The sequence below is a fragment of the Microtus ochrogaster genome, linkage group LG2 (assembly GCF_000317375.1).
Source record: "Microtus ochrogaster isolate Prairie Vole_2 linkage group LG2, MicOch1.0, whole genome shotgun sequence".
Lineage (NCBI taxonomy): Eukaryota > Metazoa > Chordata > Mammalia > Rodentia > Cricetidae > Microtus > Microtus ochrogaster.
In genome coordinates, this window is record NC_022028.1 from 50133617 (window position 1) to 50157476 (window position 23860).

Consider the following 23860-nt stretch of genomic DNA (forward strand, 5'->3'; position numbering starts at 1 on the left):
AGTGGGAGCCAGGGGCAGTCTGTACCATATTGCCCATGGGTCGTGCTGTGAGTTTGTGGGGTTTACCCTGCATTAGCTGGGAGGGAGAACAGACCGGGAGCCCCTAGACAGAGCCAACTTTGAGGGGCACCAGCAGCAGGAAAACCACAGGAACGTCAAACGTGGTTCAGGTCTTATTTCCTCAGCTACTTCTGGCCAGATGAGGATGCTACCAGCCTCCATACAATAATGATGGAGAGTTCGAGTTTGCAGAAAATGATTACCACCGTGCTTTGTCAAGTTTCCGCTTGGGCCCCGTTGTTTTGTTTCTCTGTAGGAGTGTAAGCTACAGCTGCAGCCAAGCAAGGCATCTGTTTTGTTTCTGAAAGGTTGACATCACCGTTACAGCTCATCAGAGGCAAACTGCAGGTGAGTTGGTGTCCCATGTCCCCACTGATTACCTCACCAGAGCTGAGGAGAGCCCACCCCAGGCAGACCAGGCTGGGGACACACAAATGGGCTGAGCCCTGCACCACCACAGCTGAAGCCAGGACATTGTCCAGTACCTTAAGCATCACTTGCTATGGGAGCGGCCACATGCAGGGTTTGAAATGGTGCCCTCCGTTGGTTACTGTGTTCCACCATTGGAATATAGATAGAACTCTCCTGTGATGGTTTGAATGAAAATGCCCCCCATAGGCTCCTATATTTTGAATGTTTGATTTCCAGTTGTTGGACTGTTTAAGGGTTAGAAAGTGTGGCCTGGAGGTATGTCACCGGGGAAGCCCTTGCCAGGCCGTGCCGTTTCACCCTCTCTGTCCCCTACCCATCAAGATGTCAGCTCTCAACTACTGCTCCAGCACCGTGCCTGCCTGCAGCCATCCTTCCCGCCATGACTGACAGGGACCACTGAACTGTAAGCAAGCCCCCAATTAAATGCTTTTATCTAAGTTGCCTTAGTCATGGTATGTCTTCACAGCACAGGACAGTGACTGAGACAAGCTGGCACCAGGCTCTAGGGTGTTGCCTTGACAATCCTGACTATGCTGCTTGCTTGGACAGTGGATAAGAAAAGCAGTGAGCTCAGCCATCCAGCAGGAGTGTGGAACACAGTGATGCTGAGAGCAAAGTGGAGGAAGCAGTATTAGCAACTTGGCTAGAAACCATCCTTGTGATATTTTGGCAAATGTGGGTGCTTTATGCCCTTGTCCTAAGAATCTGCTTGAGACTTCATTCAAGAATCTTGGGCTAATGATAGCAGTAGAGGAGACTGAAGACAGCTTAGTTCTGACTGTCGCATGGTTTTAGGTAGAGACTGAAGACAGCTTAGTTCTGACTGTCGCATGGTTTTAGGAATTACTCTTCTGCAGGTTTATGATGAAGAGAGCATTGGGACAAAAGATGTAAATATGTAGTTTGAGAATGTCTGACTTAGCACCTACCAACCAGCCTCTCCTCCATTTCCCATGACACTCCACTCTCAAACCCACGAGGAAGCTGTCTTATACAGCTTCATGAGGCCATGCCGCATTTGTCTCTGTGCCTGGCCTGTTTCACTTAACATGACCTTGTTGCCACAAGGATAGGATTTAAACCTCTTTTAGGGATAACCAACACGCCATCACGTAACGAAGTTCTCTAGGCGCTCATCTCAGATGGACACTGGTTGGTATCTGGGCTGTTACAAACAATGCTCCAGGTATAGACAGGCAGGTGCCTCTGAAGACACGAGCTTCATTTCTGGAGAATTGTTCACGCGGCTGTCTACAGTGTTGTTTTCAAAATGACTGTACTAGCTGACCCCATCCACGTGGGTAAGGCTACAGCCTCCTGATAAAACAGCTAACAGGTGAGCTGGTGTATTATTGTGGCTTTGGTTTGTATTTCCAGCATTTTCTCGCCTGTCGGTCCTTCTACATCTTCTGAGAATCATCTAGTCAGGTAGTTAATTCATTAAAAAAAAATTTGGTGCTATTGTATACAAAACATTCAGTGGTCTCTGTGGGGCACATGTGCTGTTGTTTTGAGTGTGGGTATGCAGGGTAAGCTGAGCTTCTCTCCCATCCCTCATGGCTACCCTTCTCTGTACACGCCTCTCTTGTGGCCTGGATATAGATTCGGGGTGTAAGTCTTGTGTGGGCTGCTGCTCTTCTTCCCACTGGAGACCATCCTTTCTCCGGTAGCAGCATTGTTAAAAATCTGATCTGGTCTGTGTGGTCAGGGCTGAGCAGGACACTTTCTTTGTCTCAGCTACACTTGGCACTATGTTGACCTGGAGGTGGGACAGAGCTCACTCCCCACCTGTCTGGTGCATGCTATCTCCAGCATGCTGGTCTAGAGTGGCAAGATGGCTGCTTGAGTCACCCCCTGCTCCTGCGTGGGGAAGCTGCTGGCTAAGGAGGCTGTCTTCCACCCCCACCGTGAGGAGCAGGCAGGAGCAGCCTCACCTCCATACTGCCCCAGCCCGCCAACTCCTGGAAGAGGCCTCAGATCTCACCAGAAGAAACAGCATCAGCATCCAACCACAGTGAAGTCACTGTACAAGATGCAAGGGGAGCATTTATTTACAGGTTTTTTTGTTTGTTTGTTTTTGTTTTACTTAATGGTCTGCCTATATTTCAGGATCTGAGACTTTCCCCAAACCCTCTGACTAGAAGATACATAGGTGCTGACCTTTTCCAGCTAAAGGGGCCTCAGGACTAGGGGCTCCTATCTAGTTGCTCTTCCTTCCTGAAGTCTCCCCAGGCAGGCAGCTATCACCCCCTATCCCCCACCCCCGTGCCACCTTGCAGACTCTCCTTGGGTCTCTGCTCTGCCCAGAAGGTGGGGGCGTTCTCCTAGCTTTCCTAGTTTCTTCTCTTCCTGTGGCCATCAGAAAGCCTGTCCCGGCTTGACTCTACTCCAGCCCCAGACAAGCTTTCTGCCTGCAGGCTGGTTCCCTGGCCACACCAAGTGCTCTAACTTCCTGAGGATTTTCTGTCACTCTCTGGCAACTGTGGGGTGGTGGGTAGGTGCCATTATTCTGTGTGACATAAAACTTTCAAAAATTTTATGCACCTGCATGCCAGAGCCACCTTCCCCAAAGGAGTGCACAGCTGCCCTCACCAGTCCTAAACCCACGATCCCAGGACCCAGGCACCCAACCCACCCATACTTGAGGTCCCCAGGATGGTTCTAGAGACACCACCCCCTGCAGTGCCTGCACTGGAGCCTCCAGGCCTTACAGACACTAGGGAAGCAGCCGCTCACTGGACACATCCCCACCAGCACGAGCACTGCACAGCGCCCTGCAGTCACAGGCCAGGGGCACGCTGCGTTCATGTCCCGGCCATCGGGGGCCCTAGGAGAACCACCGAAATAGACAATCCAAATGTCCGTATGATTGGTTTAATTTTTTTCAGCAGGAGAGAAAAAGAATAAAGTTACAAGATTCTTTTAATATTTTTCACAATGTTAAACTAAAACTGAGCTCTAGGCTATGTGTGTAAGTCAATCTAGGACACAACGGGTTAAATAAGATTTCCTCTTTAAAGATACAAGAATTTCAGCTTCCCTTACATTTAACAAACTTCACAGAACAGATACTGCAGGGAACAAACCCTTCCTCCCTCCCCAGCTCTCCCAGCAGGCTTGAACCTGGCTGCGATCCCTGGGTGCACGGTCCCCAGCACTCCCTCCCAGTGCTACTGGGACACAAGGGACTAAGAAGGGCAAGTGGTGCCTCGCTGAGGATGGCCATGTGGCCAGAGGGCTGTGGCTTAACAACAGTGGTAAACGCTGGGCAGACCTGGCCCCTATGCCCTGGGCTGCCCTAGAGTGAGGCGCTGGTCTGGGTCCTGAATCAAGAATTAAGGCCGGAGATTCTGCAGTGGGTCCCATCTGGCAGGGTGCAGAGTGGATGTAGGGTGGGAAAACATGATTTCCTATTTGGAATTTTGGATCAAGACACTGTATTTGTAGATCCACCGTTCATATAGAGAGCAGACCTTGCTCAACTACACAAAGTCGCTGGGCTAAACCATTGATCAGCAGTCAGGCATGGGCAGCCCCATGCCAAGCCAGCAGGCTGGGACAGATGGCGCGTGTGTGGCACTTAGACCTGATCCAGGCTTTCAAGGGAATCCCAGCATCTATCCAGCCCTGCCCATAAGACTGCTAATGGTATCTATCCAGCCCCACGTACCTACCCCATTCAGGCCCAGTCTGAGAGCTGCCTCCCACCATAGCCACCACCAAACATTCTAGAGAGAGCTACACCACAGTCCTGTGCAGCTCACTGTCTTCTCTTCCTGAACCTACCCTGAGGTGGGTGGCCTGTTAGTCCTCAGACTATGGCTGCACTCAAACAAGTGGAGGCTCCTGCCAGGAAGGACAGAAACTTCCCTAGATTCTTGTGGCTATGAAACATCTTTTTTAAAAACTCCAAATACAGAAATCTGCTTGCAGGTACAGGCCTCAGCTACAGGGCTGCCACGAGCAACACTCTTGCTCTTGGCAAGCTGCAGCCAGGGCCAGTGGGTCATAGCCACGGATTCTGTGCAGAAAAGGTGGGGATCATGCGTGGACTAATCTTGAGTGGAGCTAATTTTCAAAGTGAAGTTGTCCTCCTTCTTGTGGGATAAATTTCCCCACAACCTTCAGGTAAAAAGCTTCCTCCATAAGAATCTGTCCCCACCCCCACTTCCAGCACTGAGGGAGAGCGAGGCCACTGCCTAGCCCAGCCACGTGGCCAGTCTCAGCAGCCTCCCGTGGCCAAGGCACGCGTGGCCATCAGGTCCTGCTGGGACCAAGCAAAAGTGAAGAGGTGAAAGGCCGGACACGAAGAGTTCCTGTCAAAGCCGCCGTGTGGCTGTGAGGCCTGCGCCTCCTCTCATGACTCAGTCCAGTCTGAACACATTCCACTTAAGGCTTTTGTAAGTTTGACTCCAGCAGTGACAGGTATGTGTTGTTTCAAATCCACTAGCCATGCTCAAAAAAAATATTCTTCATGTTTTAATTTTATACAATGGCTAGCAGGCACCTTAGTAACCAGCCAGAAATCAATTTCATCCACCATCAACCCCTAAACTACAGTACCAGGATGGCTGGCTAAAGAAAGGAAACGGCCGGCTGTAGTCTGACGCGTGCCCAGTACAAGGTGTCTGGCTGACTTTGTCCTAAATAAGGCTAACATTAGTGAACTAAGAACAGCGTCGTGTAGTGGCCTCGTGTGGCCTTCAGGAGCATCCCTCCCCGATGCGCTGGCAGGAGCGCCCCACTTTCCGGTCCAGTTTCACCATTTTCATGATGGCTTCCTCACGGCCGCGGCCCATATGGTCGAACGTACAGTCATGCTGCTCGGGGAGGCGGTGTAACATACAGAACACGTAACCTAAAGGCAAGGAAGCAGAGGAGACAGATTATTTGGGGCCTCACTGTCATCTGCAAGAAGTGGTACATGGTAGGGGATGTGGGATCAGTGCAAGGCTTCATGCTGCTGAGCACCCAACCTCTAGCATAGGCCCAGCACTTCCCACCCCAAAGATCTGCAGCCTCCCCTAGGAAATGTGGAGGTTTTGGTCTTGTCCCAGTGAAGCAGATGAAGAGGGAAAACACACAAGCATGAACTCCCAGCAGCAGCCAGGACCCTGTCCCCTTCTGTCTTCAGGTGGATCACAGCGCAGGGCATGAGTTATTGGAAAACAGTCTGGTTCTCAGGCCAGCTGGGGTGTCGAGGTCAGGAGAGAAGCTTACAGCCAGGCCAGCTCAGAAGCCCCCGAAAGCTGTGGTGGCCACCACAGGACAGACTTGCAGGGCCGGGCTGGAGTCACACCCACAGGGAATGGGGCTACTAACTGGAAATGCCTTCCAGCCCTGGAAAAGGTAACACACAGGAGGAGCCACTGCCGGACCCTGTGCTCTAACACCGAGAAGGCAGAGAGGAGGGGCCTAAGGACTCCAACATGGGTGGTCCTCCGAGGTCAGAGAGGCCTGCAGAGCAGGGAGAAGTGCAGCTGGACAGGGTGCTCTTCAAGGAATGAGGAGGTCGCCTTCGGGGTCAAGACATCAGCTCTCAGTGTCTGCAGGCAACTGTCCCCTCCAGCTCCCCAGTGAAGCTCTGTTTACGCTGTGGTGTGTGCAGCCCTCTCCAGAGTCAGGAGGAGACTCATGCAGGGGACCACTGCAGAGCCAACTGTTCCCTCCCCACACCATCCTGTGTAGCCATGCCTCCAGTCCTGTGGGTCTCAGCAGTGATGGCGGGCCTTGATGGATACAAACATGTCCTAACCTGGTCTCCCTGTGTCTGGAGCAGCTCACAGTGGCCTCTGGAGACAAGGCCCTGAAGGTAGAGGATTAACTCAAGATTCACTGACCCTAAATTTAACCATTAACTTCACCCAATCTTGGAGGGAGATGTGTGTGGAAGGGGAGGCGGGGTCTTAAAAGACACAAATGCCAGTCACCCTGCCTAGCAGCTGCTGCTTCCTTACATTGCATACAAGGGCATGTGCATCTAGCTGGTGGGCAGAGGGTACAGCCTGGGCCATTCACTGTTGGAGAAACACATTATTAACCGCTTACCAGGGAGAGCACAGCAATGTGTTTGATTCTAAATTGGGACTGGGTTTAAGGAAAAGAACAGAGATGCAATCTTTGTCTCCCAAGAAGCAGATCTCCCACTTGGTCGAAAAGCAAAGCTAAGATTAATGAGCTTGTGTGTTAGAGTCACTGATAAGTTCATTACTCCCAGATACTGGATACCAGCTGTCTGTCTCCTGAAGGATCCCACCGCAGAGCCCGTGTCCTGGGTACACATTCTTCATCTAACATGCTAAATCATCTTTCAGGAGCAAAGCCCCCACCTGTGAGGGGAAGCTGCTGCTAGGCGGAGGCACCAACAGGTATTTCTGTCACTGAGCCCTAGCATAATTCTGTGCATGCAGCACCTACAGAAGGTCAAGGGCTGCTGGCTGCCCCTCCCTTCAGGATGGCGGGGGCTCTCTCTCTCCTGAGCTGGTGGAGCTGTGGGAAAGCAGCAGAGATGGGGCAGTGGGAGCTTCCAGCCTAGCTCAGACCCCTTAGTCAAAGCAGATCCAGAGGGGAGAGCTGTAGTAAGGCCCTCAGTGTCCTTTAGGCCTGTCCGGCCCTCCTCTGACAAGGGAGACACACTGGCAGGCAACCCCTGTCCACTAGGGTGCTTAGAGTTGAGAGTCTCCATTCCACGCCCTGCACACCTTCGGATGCAGCCAGAGGCCTGGCTCTGAGCTCTGCAAGCCGGAAACTTACTGAGCAGCAGCTGCACTTCCAGAGTGCTGGCAACATGGGGAGGGACCGGAGAAGACATGTGGCTACTTCTCCATGGCCATACCCAGGTTATTAGACGTATATATTATACTCAAGTCCTGTTATGATTACTCACCGGTGGAAGTTACGGGTTGGAACTTGTCCCTGGTGCTGAGGAGGCCCCAGGCCAGCACTGAATACATCCTGCACCATGGGTAAGCACTGACTGGTAGGTGGAATTCCATTTTTTTAGAGGGTTTTTTTTTTCATTTTATTTGCATTGGTGTTTTGTCTGCATGTATGTGTGAGGGTGTGAGATCTTGGAGTTACAGACAGTTGTTAGCTGCATTGTGGATGCTGGAAATTGAACCCGGGTCTTCCAGAGAAGAGCAGTCAGTGCTCTTAACCGCTGAGCCATCTGGAATTCCATTTTTTAAACATATGAAAACGGAAAGTTTATTACAGGAAAACTGCAGTCGAGCATAGGCCAAGCAGCTGAATTAATAAATCTCCACCTTACCTTCTTGGGAACACAACCTTTCCAGAAAGCGTTGCAGGGGTCGCAAACTCTGCCTGCAAACTCAGCACTTCTCTAAGTCATTTGTTAGAAACCAGAGGGTGGGGTAGCAGGGCCACAAATTCTAGGAGTCTCAGAAACAGAGGGAGGACAAACAGTTTTGGCTTCTTTGAAATGGTTAAAGAAGGTGGGAACAGAGCTGCGATGCCATCACTGTGACTTGCAGAGCACCACAGTTCTCCTCCCAGCTCAAATGAGACTCACTCCTGCTATACACAGAGCTCCACTGTCCTTACACACAGAGCCACCCCCCGCCCCGCCTTCCTCAGGAGCACAGTTTTGAAAGCAATTTCAGTGTACTGACTTACCCTCACTATGGTATAAGTGGCTGAAGATAATTGATGCTCAGCCCCAAAACAGAACACCTAGGGTGTGACATGACCTGCTAAGTACAACCTATATAACCCCAACAGGCAGCATGGGATCTGTCCTGTGCCACAGAGCCAGGGAAGTTGAGTTTCTTGGACAACAGCTTGAAGCTGGCGTTCCTCCAAGGTGTCTGAACAATTTTCAACAGATCTGGACAAGGTGCTCAGGACTGTGTGCGAATATCTCTTTTTTGGAACAGACCCTTCATTAAGAAGGGAAGTGAAGAGGCAGCTGGATTCTGAGCACTTTGTTTCCAGGGCAGTGCCTGCCTTCCTCCTCTGGACGGCATCCTCTCTATGTGGACCAGCCACTGTCCCTGTTTCTGACAGGCCACTCTGTACAGTGCCCACAACCTAGGATGTGGGTTGGAAGGTCTCCAGAGGGGCTGGGCAGCTCCACTCTCAGTCTGAGACCTCTTCCACTCAGCAGGCAGCACTAGGAAGATAAGTGGCCACATCATGCCAGGGTCTGCCCAAGCCTGCAACTGTGGGGTAGCATAAGAGACAGGGGAGGACCAGAGGCTCAGGACCTCCTGCAGAAACTTCTGTCTACACAGAGTTTTCAGAGTAGACAGCGGGGCTATCAGCTCACTCACCCTGAACACAGAAGTGGGTGGAGACGGGGCTAGAGTGATGGCGGGGTGGTTGAAAGCACAGAGCGCTTTTCCAAAAGAGGACCCGGCACCAACCGTGACAGCCCAGTTCCAGGAGACACCCTCCTCTCAGCTCCATAGAGCACCAGAGATGCATGTGGTGGGCATACACATGCAAGTAAAAGACACAATTTAAGTAGAAGGAGAAACCTGGAGCCCAGGTCCAGCACATCTGGATTAGACACAGAACACATGGCTCCAGCCAACCATGTGCTACACATGTGAAAACAACGTCCTGTGACTGATGTGTAAAATGCCATCTGTTAGGAAGCCAAGTTCTACTCTCACCCAAATCCTTCAGCGCTCACAGCTGAAGCTCAACCCAGCTAACTCTCAGCCGTAGCTAATGTCACGAGGAAAACTGTTCTGGGCCTGGACACTGGGAGCATGCATAGATGCCACAGCAGGCAGATAGGACATGGCAACCAGTGCTTTGAAGAGTTTCCAAAACAGCAGAGCACTATTCTCTGCTTCACCCCAGAGCAAAGACTGATACCTGTGAGCACCACCCTACCTAGTACAGAGGTGGCCTGGGGCAAAACACGGTAGCCACATCACAGTTCCCTCCTTGACACTGACCACGGGGATGACCACTACAAGGGGGCGGGGCAGAGCTGGGAGCCCAATCAGCATCTCTCTCCCACCCTAGGATGTGAGCAAGGGTTTGTGTTGTTTTCTTCTTGGACTTTGTATTTAACCCACACCTAGGCAGAAATGCTACTTACTGGCTTCATCTCAGAGCAAGCACACCATTTCAAGGTGACAAACCAGGCAGCTCTGAACGCTCAGGTTTTAATTAACCATGCATTTGCTTTCCAGCAGGTCCCCCCCCCACACTCAGAAAGCCCCACGAGCTATTTAATACTGGGACAGAACAAGCCTCAACTTCTCAGTGTTTCTACCTCACTTTTACATTGCCCTACTCATCTGAATTTCAAACTGTTAAAGGCTCAAGTGGACCATTAAAATCCTGACAAGCCTGAAGAGGAGCACGCAAAAGGTTCTGTTGGTGTGCAGTGAGGCGGCAGTGTGGCGGCAGTGTGCAAGTTGCCCACGGAGGCCATGCTTACCAGAGGCCATGCTGTCCACTTCTGACTCAAGTCAGCCTTTCAAGCGCACAGCAAGCAGAACCTATACAAGATCCCTCAAGGCTCCGTGGAGCCATCTTCAAATCGCAGCACAGTGGACATCAAATATGACATCTAAAGTGTCATTTTAAATTGACAATGCTGGGGATGTATTCCCTCATCACAGCATAAAACCAAGCACAGTGGCACATGTCTGTAATTCCAGCACTAAGAAGGTGTAAGAGGGCTAGGCAGTGGTGGCACACCTTTAATCCCAGCACTGGGAAGGCAGAGGCAGGTGGATCTCTGTGAGTTCGAGGCCAGACTGGTTTACAAGAGTTAGTTCCAGGGCAGGCTCCAAAACTACAGAGAAACCCGGTCATGGGGGTAAGAGGATCAGACGTTCAAGGTCATCTTTAGCTACAAAGCAAGTATGAGAGCAGACTGGGCTACATGATACCCTGTCTCAAGGAAACAACAAACACAAAAATGAATCAAATTAAATGTCCCTGACCTCTGTATCTAAAATTCCAGGAATCTCCTTGGGAAAACAAGTCCTGTTTTCCAGCAAGGAAGTTTCTTAAGCCTCACGACAGCTCTAGGACCCCAGCTCATTTGTAAGTAGAGTCGGGATCATAGGCGGTACAGCAGCACAGCTGGATAGCCTTAGCCACTTACATTCCACATCCGCTGACCCAACGCCCAAAGCAGAGTTTGTAGCTGAAACAGATGCATTAAAGGATCTCAATGCATTTATTTCATCAGCTCTGGCACAGGGGAAGCAGCTACAGGTGCCAAGGATAGAATATGTCTGCTCAAAATTCTCCTCCAGCCCTGGCTTCCCACGATAGAGGAAAGTCCATTATCCCAGAACCAGAATTAGACTCCAGCTCAGTGTGCTGGGTTTGTGCCCTGTTGCAGAAGAAAAGCAGGTGGTCAGAGGTCAGCTGCCCAGGGCCCTGGAGCCAAAGCCCTGGTGGATCACCAAGCAGGCCTCTTGGTCTCTCTTCCGAGGAGGGAAGGATTAAAAGTTGCCAAAGGTGTCAAGCCATACTGGGAGGTTCTAAAGCAGAATGTGCTTTCCCCGAATCAAACGCCTGAAATGTACAAATGCTACATAGGCCAACAAAATGCAATTCGAGGCAGAGGAGACAGGAGCCTGAACTCACAAGCTCATTTGTACACTGATGGGAAGGAACCACCTGGCACATTCATCTCAAGGTTGAGAGAGGCAGCCGTAAAGGTGAACTGTCTGCCACAGACCAGCTGTGAAAACAAGCTCCACCCTGCTACAGGCCTTTCACTTACTGCTTCTCCACAACTCCAGTCATGAAAACGTCCCCAATGCTCTCGCCCTGTTTTAGTGTCCCGTCACCCACGAGGGACCCTCATATCTGACCTCTGTTCTCCGACCTCCACCTGCCACCACAAGGGAGGGGACAGAGTAGCACCCATGAAGGATGCCGCAAAAGGAGGAAGGGCAACTGGGCTCAGCCATGTAAAGCTGAACTTTATTGACTGGAAATGGCTCACAGAAGTTTCCCCACAAGAAGTGACTAACCACTTCTACGCCCTTGGGAGCTCTTCCACGTGCCTGACTGTCTCTCCTTTCCATGGGCTGCAGTAGAGCAATGTGGGTCAGCAAGATGCCTGCTCTGGGGTGGCACACCTGCTTTCAGTGGGTCCTGATATGCATAGTGGTCTCTTTCTGAACCTCCTTGTCTTCTATAAGACAACAGCACAGTTTCCACAAGACTGGTCCACAGTTGCAGTGTAGGTGAGGGGGAAGTGTGACCCATCCAGCCCAGACCAAAGAAAAGCCATCCTGGCTCAGGGATACTCAGCAGCTCTGCCAGGCTCCTGCCCCCAGGAACTGAGCCCTATTCAGACACCCCAGAAGCATCTTTGCAAGCAAGAATAAGCTTGCATATAACTGATGTCCATACGGCAATGAAGTCAGAGGGCATCAGACTGAAAGGCCACACCCTCCTCTCTAGAGCACCTATCTCCAGCTCTCTCTATCTCCCCCATGTACTTGGTCATTCACCTGACACCATGACAAGTTCTGTACCACGGGGTCCTGGGTTCTGTCAGGATGACCCATTAAGAGTGTGTGTTATGGACACCGAGTCCCGGACATGGGCTCCAGCTGCAGCTCTGACCAGAGTGAGCTGAGACTTCTCACTCCCTCCTCACAGCGGAGGCTGGGCTCAGTTTCTGCCCACCTACCTTACTTCTCAGTGGAGACTAAGGTACCTGCCTCCTCCCCAACCACAAACCTATTTCCAAGGACTACTGATGCATGCTAAGTGGCCAGTCCAGTAAAGATTCCAGTTGAGAAAATGCAAATTGCAGAGAAGCCTCGTTTAACTATAATGAAGACTACCAGGAGCCCTGATATCTTCTAAGGACAAGGAAGAGCGGCTCTCATAGAGAAAGAGTCTCGCAGGCAAAGGCACAGTGGTTCCAGGTTTGGTCACAGAGGGAACTTCGCATCTGAGATGCTAGGCTGGAGCGGTAAAGGGCGCAGGAGAGAAAGCAATGGCTGTGGTCACTGCCACAGTTGCACACAAGCTGCACCAGCGTCAGGCAATTTTATGTGAAATTTTTAAGGTGAAATCTCTACAGGTGTGTGTACGTGCTCATGCTCAAGACGTACCTCACAAATCTTCAATTACATTCTGGAAACCTTACTCATCGAGGTGGGGTCTTACTGAACTCACAGCAAGGACACGGCTAGTCTAGCCAGCCAGCTTGCTCCAGGGACCCCCTTATGAGTGATGGAAGATGATCATGTTGGTTCTGGGGATCCAGACCAACTGCTACGCCATTTCCCCAACCACTACATGCTTTTTTCTTCTAGTAACTCAAAAAGGTCACCATGAGATGTGTACATGTACAAGCACACGTTTCTGCATTTTCACAAAACCCTATTTTCAGAATCGGTAGTCTCACATCTGCTGTTTACTCCTGAAGATTGGGACTTAAGGAGAGAATCTGGCTTTCTGGTCCTGGTTTATTTAGTTTATGTTAACACACTTCCTCTGGAGGGAACAAGGCTTAGACATGAGTTCAAATGTGAAATCAGACACAATAGCTGTGAACTGACCACCCACTGTCCAGACTTTCAGTGCAGAAAATGCTACCCCACATCAGTGGGGGACACATGCAAGGACACCAACTGGCCAGCATCAACACTGACCACTCTACAGCTCAGGACACCTGTTCCCATGGTTCCTCCCTTTTTGGACAGTACTTTGCTCTTGAGAGCTGAGAACTGCTCAGGACCGGGCCTTCATTAAACCCTCTCTCCAGGGTTTAAACTCTGCACATGCAGACAGTTCTAAACATTCTGTCTGCAGCATCATGCTACTACTCTGTTATCTGCTTGAGACTGGCATTTTCCCGACTTCTCGTTCAAATCCAAGTCCCGTGGATCCTCTTCCCAATATTGAGTGTGTACTCTCTCCCACAGCTACCCCATTGGGAGGCAGTTCCCAGGACCTCTGCCACCATGCACAGTCTTCCAGGTCAAAGCCTTCTCACAGCAACACAAGGTAGATGCTTTCTGCCTGTAACCAGCAAACTCACTGAGTGAACCCTGTTTTCCTGCTGACTTCATCGCCTTCCTCCAGGGCAGTCCCCCATGGGACCTCTCTTACACACACCATCCTGGACACAAGTACTTCCCACATGGGCTTGTGTTCATGCGAGCCTCAGCTTCAAGGTCTCTTCCTTATGAAGAACCCCTAGATTCTCATGGTATCTTGGATGATTTCAATTACCTGTGACAACTGTAACTTTAAAGATACTTGTGCAGGTGGTGACTCACGCCTTTAATCCCAGCACTCTGGAGGCAGAGGCAGGCGGATCTCTGTGAGTTCGAGACCAGCCTGGTCTACAAGAGCTAGTTCCAGGACAGGCTCCAAAGCTACAGAGAAAACCTGTCTCGAAAAAAAAAAAAAAAGTTGTGCAATTTTTTTCATTTTAATGTCTATTTGGCTGACTTCATAAAACCAAGGACCACAGTTCTCTAAGTCCCCATGTGCCTCTGGAGCCTAAGACAGTGCTTGTTTCTGTCAAAGTAACAAAGCTGGAACAAAGGAGCAGAGGTCACAACGATAATGTGTCCTCTCAACCTAAGGGACAAGAAAAGGCCAACAATGAGTTTGAGGTCCTCACTCTCTCCTCTCAGCAGCCACCACCAGCCCAGCTCCTAGCATCTGTGCTTGCCCATGCTTTGTGATGTCATCCTTCGGACCTCCCTGCCTCGCTGGTTGCTGTTCTCCAAACCCTTCTCTTAACAGCCCACAGAGCAAGGACCCCAGAATAAAATCCCATCCAGAACAGGAGCATTCACTGGCACTGGACACTTCCTAGTCACGTCCTAGAAGAGTTCCTATGAGAAACTGTGGTCTCCACAGACACCACAGGTGGGCTGGCCACCAGGAAACTCCCTTCATCAAACCTCCACTGACTGACATTCCTTGCTTCATAAATGGCAAATACCCACCCTGCCACTGCTCATGTCAGATCCCAGGTCCCTCTTCCTCCTTTCTTCTCACAGACCTTACTATCCTCATGAGTTACCCTTCTTTCCATCACATGCAAAGCTTCCATGGCAGGAACAAGTACAGCATGCTGAAGGAACAGTAACAATGGGCTAGAATGCAGAGACACCAATGGCTCCATTATGGCTTGCTAGAGCCCCCGTCTCAGAGCATTTACAAAGACTTTGGGTCATATGGGTAAATGTTTAGGATAACTAGGCTGAGATGTACTTGTTTCATATTTGTTAATTCCTCTTAGAATATAATAACAGAATACAGAATATAATAAAGTTCACCAAGAAGACATCTCACTTTCTGTTACCCTTCCTAGAGGCCATGTCAGCATGGCCACCAGCCCTTACGTATTCTTGAGAGCCACACACAGCATCATTTCTGCTTCTCGACACAAGATATTACAATGTAAGTTAGGTCATGTCACTCTTGTGCTTAAAACTTCAATGCTAGGAATAATGAACTGGCCAAGGCTGGTAAGCCCCTCTCTGGGCTCCAGTCCCACGAGGAGAACCCATACTGGCACATGCTATACTCTTGGTTCAGGGTACCTCCTCCCAAATGTCCAGTGTGACTCCTGCCCTCATCATGTTACTACTTCTTTGTTTGTTTAAGACAGGCTGTCTCTGAAGTTTTGGAGTCTGTCCTGGCACTGGCTCTTGTAGACCAGGCTAGCCTTGAACTCAAGAGATCCACCTGCTTCTGCCTCCCGAGTGCTGGGATAAAAGGCGTGACCACCATCGCCCAGCTCACTGTTACTTTATGATATCTTGGTGATGCTTCCACCTGAAGTAACTGAAGTGATCTACACATGTCTACCCTGTGTGCTGCACGCCTACCCAAAGAATAACAGCACAAGAGGCACAGACTCTCATTCTGTTCTTCTGGAACGATAGGCACATAAATAACTAACAGATGACTTATTAAAAACAGAAAGGGATTACTTCTAGCATAAAGGGACATTCAACATTAGAGGACTTTGTCCTCTCTCACTCCAGAGAAGCCCAGCACAAGTACTTCCAAGTTCACAGATAACCAAGGTGCAGCAGGTACCATTACTGACTGATGTGGACACGAGTGTTTGTGCACTAGCAGGTTCATTTTCTACTGCAGGGATTAATCCGAGCTTCTCCTCGGAGTCACACATGGATATATAAAGATGGCATGAGAAGCTCTTGGGGATCACAAATAAGCTGTATGGACAATGGAAAACTAATCTCATCGGAGGCCCTACTGATGTTTACTTCTCCCTCTCCCTAGTATTCTGGTCAGTTACTCACAGATTCAACAGAAAATTAATCCTGGTATAACAGTTCAGCTCCAGGGAAGAACGATTTAATTGAAGCAAGAGCATTAACATAAATCTAGGTCCTTAACTTGTAAATCTCTTCCCTCTCCTTCCTGGATAAATTTGTAACTTGGCAGGGCACAGTACAGAGAAGCACATCACATGATGTACCAATGACAAGGACTCAGGAGCCTCACTGCACTGACAGAGTTGCTCCCTTCCAAGGGTCAGGGATGACACAGATCAAGTAGGAAAGATGTTGGCATGTGTGGAACATTCTGGTGATCAGAAGGAAAGAGCTAGTTGGGCCTCACAAAAACTCCAATGGTAGCTGCCATATTCCCCTGGAATGGGCTCTCAGGATTTGTCTTTAATTGGAGCATCCTCTGTGTGCCGCCCCCATACAGTCCAAAACCAGCCATTTCCTGGACAGCAAATGCAGGTATTCTGACAACTAAATACTCAACAGAAACTTCTGGGGTGAGGAGAGCATTGAAAACTGGCATGAACCTGGTCCCCATATGTGGTGATATTCTGTTTGTGATTTAACAAATAAAGCTTGCCACCGGGTGGTGGTGGTGCACGCCTTTAATCCTAGCACTCGGGAGGCAGAGGCAGGAGGATCTCTGTGAGTTCGAGATCAGCCTGGTCTACAGAGCTAGTTCTAGGACAGGCTCCAAAGCCACAGAGAAACCCCGTCTCGAAAAACCAAAAAAAAACGAAAAAAAAAAAAAACAAATGAAGCTTGCCTAAAGATTAATCATAGTACAGAGCTGGCCACACTAGTCAGCCATAGAGGCCAGGCAGTGGTAGCTCACACCTTTAATCCCAGCACTAGGGAGGTGGAGACCAGAAGGGATAGTGCTGGGCACAAAGAATATAAGGCAGGAGGAGACAGGACTTGTAGAGACAGAACACCCCATTTGGCCTGAGGATTTTGCAGAGGTAAGAACTAGTGGCTGACTGCTCTGCTTCTATGATCTTTCAGCTTTCACCCCTATACCTGACTTGGGGTATTTATTTATTCATTCATTCATTTATTCATTCATTCATTCATTCATTCATTCATTCATTTATGTTTTTCGAGACAGGGTTTCTCTGTGGTTTTGGAGTCTGTCCTGGAACTAGCTCTTGTAGACCAGGCTGGTCTCGAACTCACAGAGATCCGCCTGCCTGTGCCTCCCGAGTGCTGGGATAAAAGGTGTGCGCCACCACTGCCCGGGGGTCTTTATTATTAAGACCAATTAAAATTCACTCAGCACCTACAGCCCTGTGGGTCTTCCTAGAAAAAGTGTCAGAGTGGAGTGAAGCCTCTGGAAGGCTACAGCAACAGCTGGGTATTGTCATAGGTCAACGCGACCCGTCCTCCAGGCACTGTACAGTTTAGTGTGTGCACGGATAGTTAGGCCTCTGTCCTAACTATCACCCTGTCCACTTTGACACAAAGGGGTCCCCTGTCCTGTCTGACAGTAGGGGAGTCTCTGGGAAAGCCAATCCTTGAGGATGGTGATGCCTACACTAGGTAGCTTTCTGCCCGCACTTCTGTCTGCAAAGCCTCCTGGGAGAAGAGGGAGAGGGTAACCACACCCACTGGTGTGACAGGGCAGGTGCTGAGAGGCCAGCCGTCCGGCTGTTCTGAGCACTCCAGTGAACCACAAAGCTGTCACTTTTTCTGTTTTGTCTCAGAACTCTGCTGTGTCAAGTCTATCTCAGCAGACCCCAATTGTGGAAGCTCTCTTTCCTATCAGTTAGGGATGAAACAGCTTCTCAGCCAGTCCAGCCCAGGCCTCTCATGGTCTTTGCAGTTCTGTCCAGGGACTTGGCTCCCTAGTACCCTAGTTCTGAGTCTCAGGACTAAATAGCTGTAAAGCCACAACAGCCAGCACAGTGAGAGTCAACAACCCAAGAACGCATCACACAGTGATAGGACTGAGGTTCATGGAAGACATACTGGTCTTTAAGATGCTCTCAGGGAAACTGGTTTTTACAGCTATTACCATAGGATGGTATTCTGTCTCCTGCTGGCAACAAGATAGGAAAGCTCACGTGGCTGCCTTCTTGGAGTCCGTGTTTCCAGGACCTGTGTTGTGTGACCTCATCAAGAAAATAAAGGTATTTTCTAGAATAAGACACAAACTTTACTGACATTAATCTTCGAGGAAAGGTGGCACCAAATCCCTTCTAACAAAGGAGTAGAGTGCCAGAGCTGGGCCACTGGTCCAGCAAGGGAAGGAAGCAACAGGCTCAGGGAGTCAGCATCATTACTGGCTGTCTGCACATGGTATTCATGGTCTATGCTGGCTGAGCAGAGGGGAAAGAAGCCAATGCTTCCTGTGGCTAAAGAATGCTGAGATGCATGGAGGGAAAACAGCTTCAGGTCACAGAAAGCAAAGCAAGAAACCAGCTGCAAACAGGATGGATACAGTCAGGCCATGGTAATAAACCGGGGCATCCAGGGAGGTTAGCCACACAGTGTGCCCTGCAAGGAGGTCCATTTCCATGGGCATTGAGGACACAAATCAGTGCCAGGAAGAACAGAACACACACACTAGTGGCAATGGAAGGCAATGATACAGACTCTGTCCTCCAGAAATACTGTGTTTAGACAAGGGTCAAGCAACACACACAACACAACTTAATAGAAGCATAGGAAGGTGGGGTTTGGAGAGATGGCTCAGTGGTTAAGAGCACTTGCTATTCTTCCAGAGGACCTAGCTTTAGTTCCCAGCACCCACATGGTGGCTGAAAACCAACTATAACTCCGGTGCCAGGGGATCCAACAGCCTCTTCTGACTTCAGTGGGCACCAGACACACACGCAGTGCACATACATACATGCAGGCAAAATACTCATACACAGATCTTAAAAAACAACAACAACCCATCAACAGCCAAGGGAAACCGCACACACCCAGCAGCGTTTCCCGTACAGCAGGTCTCATACATGCTTACCACTCGCTAACCTCTACAGGCTGAAAATGAACAGCATGGGCTATGGCCACCTCCTCAATGTTTATGGTGCCCCATGAAACAGTTTGGAGAACAAAAAACTATTTGTGCACTCAAAACCTTTAGCATTTCTGATTACTTAATTTCAAAGTTTGACTATCTATTTCTAAAAACCAAGGTAACCCTGCTCTACAATGCCTTAGTAAAACACAACCAAAGTTCTAAATAGGGACAGATGATCAATGGCACTATTCTCTATGTCCCCCAAAGGATTCCCAATCTGTTCCCACAGTCACTGCATGTTACTGTACACTGTGGATGGTGTTGGGGTGGGGCCAGGCAGAAGAATAAACATGGTCTCCCCGCCCTATAGTGCTTGCAGTCAGGAAAGAGGAGCAGCCATGCAGACAGGATTTTAGCATGTGGTCACTTGATCAAGTAAGGCTGTATTAAAAGAAGATCAGCTGGAGGAACCATGGCTTCTCTCTGACTCTCCTTTCTTTCTCCCAGCATTCAGTTCTGTCTTTTCCGCCTACCTAAGTTCTGCCCTATCAGAAGTCCAAAGCAGTTTCTTTATTACCTGATGAAAGCTACACAAAGACAGAAGGACCTCCTACACCAAGTCAGGACTGACTTGGAAAATGTAGAGACAGCCTAAGCCCAGCACCCACTCCAGCCTTGACTCAGCTGGACAGTCCAACACCATTTCTGTAGCCACTAGGACTGGAGTTTTAGAAGGTCTAAGCCACTGTACTCCAGCTGGTGACAGTCAAGCTCAGTAAGGAGGAAGAGGCCTTGAGGGACAGCTCTGAATGGCAAAATGAGTGGGCACAAAGTATGCCACACCTCTCCAGGTGAGGGTCTCCCTATGTTGGCAACAGGCCCAACTGTTGGGTTACCCCAACACAGGAGCCCTAAGGTCCTTCCTCACTTGCATTCTAAATAATAGCATCTGTCTAAGGCTGGGGTAAGAGACAGTGTGGTCCCAAACACAGTAAGCTGTGACCTCAAATTTCTGTGACCTCAAGAACCCAAAGCAAACACAGTTTGTCTATGAAATATACTTTTCCCCAAAGTTGAAAAATTAAAGCCACAATCATATAAAATAATTGGAATTAAACAGAACAGGCAACCTCACTCACCCTATCTGATAGTTTAGTCTAGAGATCACTTACAGGAGTCCTAGATCCAAGCAGAAATTCAGGGCTTAACTAAATGGAGGTTAAGGAATCAAAGGTGCTGCTTTGGCAGAGACCAAAATGACATAAATAACTCATAATACATACTGGGTCGTGCAGACAGGAGGGCAGGAAGGGGTAACAGGGAGGCGCTAACAACTGGAGCCTCTAGCTGACGGCTGACGGGGCAGTGCCATAAGCAGTCAACAGCCACACCAAGCACTGTCGTCCACAGTGTACTCCAGGAAGTGACCACCTCACCATTTAAACAAGTGAAGCTGTGGGATGGCAAAACCTTCCAACAGGTCACACACAGCTTCCTCTGCTAGACCACCTGCTTCTACAGGCTCTTTGTGAATGTTTCCTACACTGTCTTGGACATGTTTCTTAAGTACAACTCCTAACCCTCACCAGGTGAGGGCAGCTATGGGAAATTCACCCTTAAGTCATACTTAATGCCGAAAAGTTGTAATTTCAACTGAAGACCAAAGAAAGGTAAGGGTACTAGAGGTGGAGACTTAGTATTTAACCTAACAGCTTCCTCCTGCATGTCTACCTGAGAAAGACAGGAAATGAGAGGAAGGCACACAGAATGGGAAGAGTGCAGACTGCGTGTCCATAGGTGGCATGTCATGTGCAGCATCTTACAGAATGGAGAACTAACAAGAAGTCTAGCCCAGATTCAGGACCAGAGTTGTTCCAGGAAAATCAACTGTTTCCTGAGGGAGCAGCAATTACACAGCAAGCGCTGTGGATGCCAAGCATAGCAAACTTCAGCTATTCAAAACACACAGGGACACCTGAACAAAGACATATACTGAAAATATAAAGCACGGCTAAGAAATGTTTAAAAGACCTAAGTAAATGCAGACAGGTATTTGTATGTGGGGGTTGGAAACTACTGGGATAGCGACTCTGCGCTGCCATCACCAGACTCAAAGGCAGGAGCTGATGCAGGATGGGTCCTTTGGTCTCCATCCCACCAGCCTGGTCGGTTCTGTTGTGACACTTTTTTTGTAAAATGAGCAATGTTTGAAAGGTGAAGAGATGCTTCAAGATGTCTGCATGGCCAAAGCAAAAGGAAAAGATGCTCATGTGTGTAAGATGCTCCCAGGTCCAAGGAGAAGAGAATTATTAACACCAGGCTTGCTAGGCAGCCGGAGAGGAAAGATTGAGTACTGAGGTTGCCAAGGGCAGAGAGAAGCAAGAACCTGAAGCACCATGACGAACTGGGAACTGACACAGAACACTAGGAAGGCTGTTGGTTGGAGTTGATGTTAGATGTTAGATGCAACTCTCCACTTAACACTCCACCCCACATATCTACCCACTAATAATAAAATTCTAGAAAGAGCAAATCTCTAGGGCAGCAAAGTCAAAGGACTTTCCTTCCAGAAAGACAGATGGTGATAGGATCATGAATTTACAAAAACTTTCTGAACTGCAAAATGGAAAAATTTTATGGCAAGTAAAATGTTACAGTATATTAATTTTTAAAAACTTTAAAAAAATCTTCCTGAAAAAAATCATTACTAGATCAAAACTATAAAATATCAGTAATTCTGTTTAGAATCCCCTTGTCTACCAAATGCATTCTAGGCAGGGTAAGCTGTCCAGCAGGCTCTTGCACACTATCATGGTGCTGTCACTGTTCCTAGCACTAAAAGAGAAGCATCTCAAGCTGTCACTGAGAAGGAACCCTCCACATCATGAGATTGGGTGTCAGTGGGGAGAGGTGGGGAGGTGGTACAGGTAGCAGACATGCTCTGGGTATTCTGTACATGAAGAGTTTAAATCTCTGGTGCTTGTTTCACTTGGGGAAGGGCAACACCCACATCTGTGCCGTCTCTGCACTGCCCTGGCCAAGCACCAATGGTAGGCTGGGCCGCTAGAGTGCGTGCTGATCTGATACTTCCACTTGCTGTTACAGACAAGCAGGACAGGAATCCAGAATTCTTATACATTAAAAGGTCAGTCACTGTGTTTCATAAAAGCACAGTGTGGATGAAGAAGAGGTGGTGCAGGGTGACTCCTAACACCTTCTGCTTGTCTCGTGTGTGGTAATCTCCACTAGAGGATTTTTCTGTCCTTTTGGGAGTATGGACAAGACACACCTTCCTCTCTAGTCATGGGTATCACACATCCCAGCTGCTGCCTTGAGAATATGGGAAAAACTTGAGCCTTCATTACCAGACTCCTACAGAATGTGTCTCTTTATCTCACCAGCCAGATCAGTTCTGGCTAGGGTAGATGATCTCTACTGGCCTGTGTGTTGGAGTTAAAGTTAGAACACATTAACTATATCCAAAACCACTGACGGTGTTCACCTGAGCCAACATCCAAACTCAACCCAGAACTGAAACCTTTTCCTTTCCAGTAGCCTCTCACCACCTGGTATCAGTTCCATCCAGCTGTAGGTGCCATCTCTATAGCCACTGATGCCCAAGCATTCGTCTTCCTACATCTAAACCACACTCTTCCTTAAAGCCTTACTTGTAGACACCTGTCCAGAGTCTTCCAGGTGGGATGAAGCCCGGCCCATATGCTCTAAATGTGTCTTGTAGCTTGGTAACAACTCTGGTGGTGGGCTGTCTGGTGGTGCTTTTTTTTTTTTCATGTGTGCATGCCTTCTTATCGGGCCCAGCAAATCACTGCATACAAAAACCATTTTATGGATCCTTGGACAAGTAGCTGACTCCAGACAGGGGGAAGTAATCCTATGATTTAGGCACATCTTGCTATGCCAAAGAGTGAGGACCTAAACCTTCTTCTCCCTCACCCCCCTCACCGGAGCTAGGAGCCTGGTTGAAGGAACTTTCATTTGGTCAGTGAGTAATGAAAACATTTTATCTAGCACTGATTTGTAATCCAGTGGGGTGGAGGGAGGCATTCACCACAGCCACAGGTAAACAAATAACAAGGAAAAAGGCCCCACTAAGAGAACACTGGTATCAAATGGCAACTGTGGAATCAAATCACTACCAAACCTCAAGGACATCATTTTTTGTTTGTTTTTTGAGATGGGGTCTCCCTACACACCTTTAGCTGGCCAGGAACTTTCTAAATAGACCAGCTTTGCATCAAACTCGTAAAGATAGGTACAGGGATTAAAGGCGTGCCTAGCCTCCAAGGACATTTTGAGGAAGTCAGGGCAATAACTTGTTGTCAAAGTATTTCCCACAGGTTCTTATCAGGTACACTATGGACCGTAGGGTGTGACTGAATCAAAAAACGTCAGCACTGAGAGCTCCTGGACACTGAGCATCCCAGAGGGAAACTGAGCAAAACATCACCACAGTGCAGTACTGTAACTGACGACAAAAAACAACTAAAATCATTAAGAAACAGACCCTAAACAAGGGATGCTCTAATTTTAAAACCCATAAAATGTGTGCGTACTTGCGTGTGTGGACAACAGAGGGTCATATTTTAAAAGGTGATATTGACAGATTCAATGCAATGCCCATCAAAATCCCAACAAAATTCTTCAAAGACCTAGAAAGAACAAGTACTCAACTTCATATGGAAAAGCAAAAACCCAGGATAGCCAAAACAATCCTGTACAATAAAAGAACTTCTGGAGGCATCACAATCCCTAACTTCAAGCTCTACTACAAAACTACAGTACTGGAAACAGATAGGACAACCAATGGAACCGAACAGAAGACCCGGGTATCAATCCACACATCTTCAAACCCCTGATCTTTGATAAAGAAGCAAAAAATATCAAGTGGAAAAAAGAAAGCATATTTAACAAGTGGTGCTGGCATAACTGGATATCAACATGTAGAAGAATGAGAATAGACCCATATCTATCACCATGCACAAAACTCGAGTTCAAATGGATCAAAGACCTCAACATAAAGCCAGACACACTGAACTTTATAGAACAGAAAGTGGGAGGTAAACTTGAACGCATTGGCACAGGGAACCACTTCCTAAATATAACCCCAGCAGCACAGACACTGAGAGAAACA

At 48.8% G+C, this 23860-nt stretch overlaps 1 protein-coding gene across 1 annotated transcript in view; it reads right to left on the reverse strand.

Annotated features, from left to right (window-relative positions):
- Positions 1-3352: 3352 nt before the first annotated feature.
- Positions 3353-23860, reverse strand: part of Zfand3 (zinc finger AN1-type containing 3) — a 208508-nt gene continuing 188000 nt past the window's right edge. The window contains exon 6 of the mRNA XM_005360315.3: positions 3353-5350. Coding sequence (XP_005360372.1) covers positions 5196-5350 — 155 coding nt within the window. The 3' untranslated portion in view covers positions 3353-5195. The remainder of the gene's footprint in view (positions 5351-23860) is intronic.